We start from the raw sequence: 8,959 nt of genomic DNA, 5'->3' as shown, positions 1-8,959 counted from the left end.
CGTCTCGGCTGAAGATAATTGTCTTCTCTATGCTGTATATAGTTGTCGTCTTTGTACTGTCCTGTGTGTCGTAGTGTCAATAAACGTGTTGTGTGCTCGTCTACTGAAAGGATTGATCATTGTGTTGTGTTATCTTCATACCATACACAACCACTAAATACACACAAGTAAACGAACCTGACGGATTGATAGTGATAGAGGGAAATCCGTAACAATAGCTTCAGTAAAAGTGCTAAATTTACGCCAAAAGTTATTTCGTAATTATTGTACGCAAAAGCCATGCGATGTGTTCTCTGACATGACAAGTTTATTAGAATGCATGCGAAAAAGTTTGGGGACACAACTCTTACTAGTTTATATATACATTGTGCACTTTTATTTAATCATAATAGCTCTTAACTGCATGGCGTTTACATTTATAATTGCACATACATAATTTAAGCAAACCTTCGATACTTATAAGTACTGTAAAAACTATGTGAAAATGAGGAAACATTTAGGATTCCGAAGGATCGAAATCAAAATTTGATACAGAACTTCAGTTTTAGTAATAAGTAACGTTCACTCAATTTATTTTATACAACTCATTTCGTTTACATGCAAGTAAATGCATAGACCTGCAGACGGTGAACCCATTCATAGTTTTCGTTCATAAAATTATATGGATCTACAATTTAGGTGCTAAAATAGCGAACCAAATTTTATCCATCTAGCTTTTTATGTTTTGCATTTATTGTGTTTATTCGCGCTTGGAGAGTCAGACGAATGAAATTATCTATAAATGCAGCTGAAGGCCCCGGCCTTTGGCCAATGAACTGAAATAAACCTCTATAACGTTGATTGGATTCTGTCAAAAATTTGATAGAAACCTACAATTTTGTTATAAAGACCACTTACCAAATTTTATCCATCTAGCTCATAGCATTTTTGAATGATTGTGTTCACATGTAAATAGACATGATTTCAAAAATATGTTTTTCGGACTCAAGGAAGGCTGAAACGTGGGTTTCTCAAAATCTCGACTACTATTTTTTTTACTACATTCAATTTCACTTTGTGTACTTTGTAAGAAAAAAAAATTAAGAAAATAATTGAAAAAAAAAAAAAAAAACTAGCGGATGTGGTCTCTCTAAACCTTTTATCCATAGTTTCTAGTAAATATGTTTCCCCCAGCTACCCTATAAAAATTATGGAACTTGAATGAGGCAAAGGCGTACGGCAGTTACAAAATATTAACCTTTGACGTGAATTTAGCATTTTCCTGAATTTGTTATGCGATCCTTGGCGAGTTTTTTGGCGATTAGTGGAACTTGAATTAGTTATTGGAATTGGAATTACTATTAGTAGAATTGTTATTAGTGGATTTTGGGTGAGGCAGAGAATGTTTTGAATTTGACGTACGCTATTTACAAAATATTAACCTTTGGCGTGAATTTAACATTTTCCTGAATCTGTTATGTGATCCTTGGCGAGTTTGGCTACAAATTTGGCAAATCTGCATAATTCTTCTTCTTAATGACTGTTTATGCTTATCACTATCACTATTCTATGCTTGCAAATAAATTCAAATATTTCTCAAAGGAAGTAATCATACTATATGTTACGCAATAATAATGTAATATAATAAAAATGTGTAGTCGTAAAAATAAACACTCTAAACTGAGAAAAACGCGGGATGCAACAACAACAAAAAAATGGACATTGCCAACCCGCGGAAATCGTGGGATACGCATCTGGAGGCTTAAGCAAATTTAAGCACCTTACAGCAAATTTAATCCATCTAGCTTAGAACATTTTTGAGTTATCTTTGTCACAAATAGATAGAAATTTTCCAAAAATGTGTTTTTTGACCTCAGGGAATCTGAAACGCCGAGATTAGTCACTTGCAGTCCTAAAATCCCATACAAAATTTGATATATTTAAGTTATTATGTTTTTGAATTATCTTATTATTTACATGTTCTTGAAAGTACAGACCGACAGACAATCTATTCTTGTTGCATTTGGCACAATTATGGCAGGTGTGCATGCCATAAGTGTTAAACATGCTTACCAAATCCCATATATCTAGCTCTCTTTTCGCTTTGCTGTTTTTGCGTTAACTTATATTCAAACAGCTGGAGTGAACAAAATTTATTCAAAATTTGATAGAAATCTATGAATTTAGTGTAAAGACTGTATACCAAATTTCATCCTTCTAGTTTGATGCTTTTTGAGTTATTTTTGTCACAGACATACAGGTGGACGGACATTTTACAAAAATGTATTTTTCGAACTTGTGGAGGTCTAAAACGAGGAGATTCGTCAAAATCTCGAATTCGAATTTTTGGACGATTACTACATTTTCTTTATACTTCGTATATGAAAAAGTAAAAAAGGGAGGAAAGCTTGATAGTTCCTATAATCACAACAGTTACTAAAGACGAACCCCCCCCTCCCTTAAATGAAAAAAAATTTGAAGGGCATTCAATAAATTTTCCCCAAGCGTCATTTTTTATCATAAACGCTCTCATTTAGTAGCTATGTCATCTGACCTTCAAAGAATCCGAAAATTTCGCAATGCTTGCTCTTCTCCGTGCTGCCGCCTGTCTTTGAAGATAAGCAGTTACAAAATAGCAATTTAGCATTTCACAGAAGGTACATTGCTTCTGTTGTTAAGCTGTACGATTTCTTGCCTTCCAATTCTAATTATTTCTATTAATAACGGGGATGCCTGAATTCGAATTCGAACATGCGGTTGTTGGAGGCGGAATTGTGGGCTCCTGGACAGCCCTGCACCTGGTCAGAGCTGGGAAAAAAGTTATACTTCTAGAGCAAGTAAGTGTTTGGACTTCTGACTGATAGATAAGATACTATCGTTTGGACTTGAACTAGATTAAAATCAGGCTTTTATGAAGTAATTATTAATGCTAGTAGTCTGTTCTTTTATTACTGATATTTGGTATAAAAAATTCGAAAAACATTTTTTTTCCATCGCTTTTTAAAAATTTAATTTTTAGCTAAAAGTGATTTTCTTATCAGAAATGTGGTGATTGTTAAATTATTAAAGTGTAAGACGCAGATAATAAAATGGTGGAAAAAAAATGTTAAATCCTCACATGCAAGCAGAAGTACATAATTGGAAATTTTTGTCATATTCATATTCTATAAATATATAAAATAAAGAAAAAAATTTATAAAATAAAAAAAAAAATCTATAAAATAATGAGTACAAAAAATAACCATAGAATAATAAAATAACTAAATATTAATAACTACAAAAAATTCCTCTTTCTGCTCATCATTTTCGAAAGAAATTACGAAAAAAAAAAAAAAAAAAAAAAGAAGGAAAGTCTTATTGTATACTTTGCATGGAAAAATCCTGCTGTAGAGTTCTCCTGCCACAACCGCAGTATTGACTTCAAAATTTTTTATTCCGTATGAACGCTCATGAATCCTAATACATCTTTTATCACCTCCTGTTTCCTACTGTCTTAAGATTAAAAAAATAACTCAAAATCAAACTAAGCCCTCAGATTTAACAACCAGACCCCTTTCGCAATTTGTACATATTTCTAAACAATAAGAATGTTTTTTGTTAATTATTCTAATTTAAAATAGTATTATCTTTCATTGCGATAAGACGAAATTGATCAAAGATTACTATCATGACTAAATTAATTATATTAATATAGCAGATGTGCAACTAGTCGTTGGAGGCGGCTTAGTATATTTTGATTTCTAATTAATATTTTCTTAATTATGATACTCTTCGCGGCTTAGTTTCCTTAAAATGTTGTCTTCAACGCTTCGCAATTTTAAAATCTTGTTTTGATGTCTATGCGTGTTTTTATAAATTATTTTCTACTTTTTAGCATATTAATATGTAAAGCCGGTTTAACAAATCTGATTACCTTGGGTGTAAGTAACTTGACGTCTTATCAGAACCTTAACTAGAAATTGCAGCACCTATGTTGTTCGTGGAAAATATCATCTAATCAAATAAATAAGGGAAAAGTTATATTCTTCGATTAACGTCTTACAATGTTAAAAATCGTCTGCTTTTCAAAGCAGGAGTTTAAAAGTCAAGTTTAAATATATACATGATTAATTTGTATTGTATGAATCTTTTTGAGGTGATCTTTATACTTTTGTAGCATTATAAAACAGATGCTCATGCAAGGTTTAATCATATTTTCCGCTTCACATATTTAAAATTATAATTAAATAAATTTTTGGCTCAAAATTGAAATGCCGTACATTTTTAGACACCGCGCGCTATAGCTCAGTTAAGTCACTGTATAGCGTTGTTCAATTAACATAAGTGTAATTTTCATAATTTTTTTGCAACATTGTTTCCCAATAACTCACAGTTTCCTGTCAAATTATTTTAATGCTGTTTCTAATTTTTGGAGATAATACAATACTAGATTTTTTCAAAAGAATGCAAATTTCAGAACTGTATGTTTTGGGATATTGTATATTGTTATATATTTGCATCTTACTTAAAAAAAAAAAACACGTTTTGAATATATTATAAACTAGCCGTTTTTGGCTACCAGCTGGTTTGTCGGGAGGAATTAATGGTCTCTACAATTTTCAATTAAATATTTTATTAACTTTTACAGCAAAATATTTTTAAGGTTCAAATTTTGATACTCATACAACTTATAGTATTTCAGGAGCCTTACACCTTCTATTCTTTGTACTATGAAATATCATCATAAACTATCATATTTCCTAAAATATAAATTTTAATTTGAAACGGAATTGATTAAAAATTATAATAATTTTTTGTAGTTTATGCAATATCTCAATGGATTATCCGAAAGAAATTTCTCTCTTTCATCGTAAAATCCAGTTTTATTTTTAAAAGGATTTAAATGACGCATATCATAACGTTTGATTTGTTTCTGTCAGTTAATGTACTTCTGAAACAATTATGAAAACGAAATTTTATACAGTCCTTTGGTCCTGTGAATCTTATTTTATCTAATATTCTTGGTACTTCAACTTTTAAATAGAAAAAAAAATTTCATTCTTTTACGATCAAATGAGACCGAATTATGAAGAATATCATTATTTCAGAACGATCTATAAATTCATTATTTAACGTCCAATCAGCCTTTGGAAAACTCTTCTGGGCACAGTTTCTTCCAAATTGTCAATAGAGAGTTTTAAAATCCAGTATTTTTATAAAACAGTAATTCAAATTACAATATAACTCAATTTCAGTCACAAAAAAGTGAAAGTTTTTTTTTAAATTTAAAATATTAATGTCTTAAAAATATTTTATAAAAGATGATTCATAAGACAAAAAACCAGGATAAAAGTTTAAAATTTTTAATTCATGACACCATTTATTGACTCAAACTATGTAAAGTATCATTCTTTAATTTATTCAGACCATTTTTACAACTAGATATTTTTTTAATACTTATTGTTTAAAAACTCAGATGTTTAGCTCCGATTAAAATAAATATAGATATTTTTAAAGATTCTAGATTTTTTTTTGTTTTTCTAGAAAATATCATGGTTTATGCTTTTTTCATTTCATATATACTGAAAAATTACACTTTCCTAGATTTTATTTGCAGTAGGAGTTAAAATAATTTTTTAATTTTAGTTTTGTTCAAGGTACTTTTTAACCGGCTGACAAAATCTCATTTTACTCACGAATGCGTAACGTGCGTGTGCAAGTTGAATTTTATTTTTATGTTATGATAGCTGCTTTTGCCGACAAGGTGATGTGAAAAGAATATCATTTGTGTTTCTTTTCGATTACATTTTTCATAGAGGATTTAATATTCTTGATTCCCACAAGAAAATATTGTTAAATCTATTCCAATATTATTCTATCACCAAATTGTGAGAGAAATTAAAGCCGTGTTTTTAATAGAATAAAACTTGCTTAGCGCAATATAAATCACCTTAATAAAGTCAAGTCCTGTAACATGATAAGGTTCTTAAAAATGTAATTGATCGTTTCATCTCTCTTAGAAATTTTACTTCACTTTCATATTAATTATGTAAACTACACAGACATTATACAGATTTCTTATTCTCCTGACATCAAATCATAAAATATTTAACTTTTGAATTTAAAGCAACATTGCATCATTATTAATTTACAATTTTGGTGTTACAATTAATTTACAATTTTTCATTAACAAATTTGTATCATTATAAATTCAGCAACATTTAAAAAGGTTTTTTTTATTTTAAGGTAGTTCAAAAATTATTTTTATTCTGTTATTTTCTTGTGAATTATTGCAGAACAATTCCAAAATTCATTTAATTTGTAATAAATTAAAATTTTGAGAAAATTTCTCAGATGTGCATATTTTTGACCTTCAAAGTATATATCTGTAACCTAAATTTTGCAGCTGTTAATACACCACTCCTATTTTTATTATTAGTAAAAATAAAAATCGAAATAAAAAAATATGTTGTTGGAAAATATAAGAAATTGGATATTTTCTTAAATACGTCTTATTAGCATATTTATTACTCTTTTCGTTATTGTAATTATATACGCACGCGTTGCGGCGAAACTGAATACAGTCTTCATTCTGTATGTTACCGTTGTTATACTTAACCGTTAACTTTATGTTACCGTTGTTATACTTAACCGTTAACTTTATGTTACCGTTGTTATACTTTACCGTTAACTTTATGTTACCGTTGTTATACTTAACCGTTAACTTTATGTTACCGTTGTTATACTTAACCGTTAACTTTATGTTACCGTTGTTATACTTAACCGTTAACTTTATGTTACCGTTGTTATACTTAACCGTTAACTTTATGTTACCGTTGTTATACTTAACCGTTAACTTTATGTTACCGTTGTTATACTTAACCGTTAACTTTATGTTACCGTTGTTATACTTAACCGTTAACTTTATGTTACCGTTGTTATACTTAACCGTTAACTTTATGTTACCGTTATATTACTTAAGAGCAAACTTTAAAAATAAAATAAAGATGGGTGAAGCATGTTACTATATTTTGGACAAGCGGCTCAAAAAAGTTTTTATTTACTCCATTCGTGAGCATTGGCTTACCCAATAAGTAGGAGCAAACAATTTTGATAACATATAACATAATGAGACATATGTTATAACATAACATATAACATAATGAGTTGTTGTTGGAGATATGCAAAAAAGTGGACAGGGGAGAAAAATTTTCTGTCGAAACTGCTTTAGAATTTAAAGGGGAAAAAAAAAAAAGCTTTACATTTTTTCTTTTTTTTCTAAGAATCAGTTTTACTTACTAAGCTGGCAGCTTGTCTTTCACATTCACGTGATTAGTAGCTGAGAATTTACAAGCGACAGATTTCAGATGGCAGACAAAGATAACACTGTTATATCATTGTCTATTATCATTTGAACTTGAAATTCATTATCAAGTGAAAGGCCACGAATGTAGGAACAATGTTATCGCTCTCAATATTATTTACAACTTGACAACCGAGCGTGTTCCAATGCATGTTTAGAACACGCCACTTCCACGTTGTCTTTCTAAAAAAATTTTTTCCAAAAACGATTTAACCCTTTAAAGAGCCATTTTTTTCTAGTCATATTATGTTAAAATATTTTTAGGCTTGAAATTAGAATAAGAAAAGGGATTCATTTAGCTTATTAGATAAATTTAATTTGATTCATTAATTAATTTGGTTCATTAATAATTAAGTAACACATCAAGACACGTCATTTTGTCTGAGATAAAGAACTGAAGCATCTGAGTTTCTGACTTATTAAAAAAATGTGTCAGAACTTATGCCAACCTACATCATTTCATACAAAGATTGATAAATTTGGTGGGAAGCATACTTCCCACGGCCTTAGAAAGTGTTAAATGCCTTAAAAATAGCAAACTCACTGGTTGAACCTGCAATGCAATTTTTTAGGATCAAAGGGCAAATTGATATGTATTTCATTGAAATGATCTTATGTTCAATACAGTCAAAACATCTGATATCATAGGCACGTTACTAAAATCTTGAGGTAATGCAAGATGTAAAATTTATTCCAAAATTCAAAGAGCGCAGTGCATTTGGTGTGTATCACGTGAATACCATTTTGACTTTGCTGGTTTAGAATCGAAAAATGTTTAAGGGCATTGAAATGTATTGGGGCTATATTTTTATTGCCTAATGTAATGTGAAAATGAAGCATTCCTCCAAAAATTATAAACAACTTTTCTCCCCAGCATGAGCGGCAATATTTAATTGCTAATTTGTCCTGTCTTTCCGGGCTTTTAAGTATAAAAACATAAGAAATAAAACAATCTATTTAATCTTTTCTAGGGCCGTGGGAAGTATGCTTCCCACCAAATTTATCAATCTTTGTATGAAATGATGTAGGTTGGCATCAGTTCTGACACATTTTTCTAAGAAAGACAGAAACTTAGATGCTTCAGTTCTTTATCTCAGACAAAATGATGTATCTTTATTTGTTACTTAATTACTAATTAACCAAATTAATTAATGAATCAAATTAAATTTATCTAATGAGGTAAATGAATCCCTTTTCTTATTCTAATTTCAAGCCTAAAATATGACCAGAAATATGACTAGAAAATAATGGCCCTTTAAAGGGTTAATTTGGTTTTGTTATTTCAAGTTTTAATACGTTCTTGCTATTTCAAAGTCTCTTTTATATATATATATATATATATATATATATATATATATATATATATATATATATATATATATATATATATATATATATATATATATATATATATATATATATATATATATATATATGTGTGTGTGTGTGTGTGTGTGTGTGTGTGTGTGTGTGTGTGTGTGTGTGCGTGTGTGTGTGTGTGTGTGTGTGTAATGATATTTCTTAACCTAATTTAAGTCTTAGTTAATTTCCTAATTTTTATCTTCATTTACCTCATATTTTCATTCTAAAATGTTCTCTTATTTCCTGATTCAATTCCCACTTTTTACTTTAATTAAT

At 29.3% G+C, this 8,959-nt stretch overlaps 1 protein-coding gene across 1 annotated transcript in view; it reads left to right on the top strand.

Annotated features, from left to right (window-relative positions):
• The first annotated feature begins 2,610 nt into the window (after positions 1-2,610).
• LOC129965954 (peroxisomal sarcosine oxidase-like) overlaps positions 2,611-8,959 on the top strand; it is a 31,503-nt gene continuing 25,154 nt past the window's right edge. The window contains exon 1 of the mRNA XM_056080263.1: positions 2,611-2,816. Coding sequence (XP_055936238.1) covers positions 2,709-2,816 — 108 coding nt within the window. The 5' untranslated portion in view covers positions 2,611-2,708. The remainder of the gene's footprint in view (positions 2,817-8,959) is intronic.

Source organism: Argiope bruennichi, chromosome 4 (genome assembly GCF_947563725.1).
Source record: "Argiope bruennichi chromosome 4, qqArgBrue1.1, whole genome shotgun sequence".
In the NCBI taxonomy this organism is placed as follows: Eukaryota; Metazoa; Arthropoda; class Arachnida; order Araneae; family Araneidae; genus Argiope; species Argiope bruennichi.
This window is presented reverse-complemented; position numbering and strand designations above follow the sequence as displayed.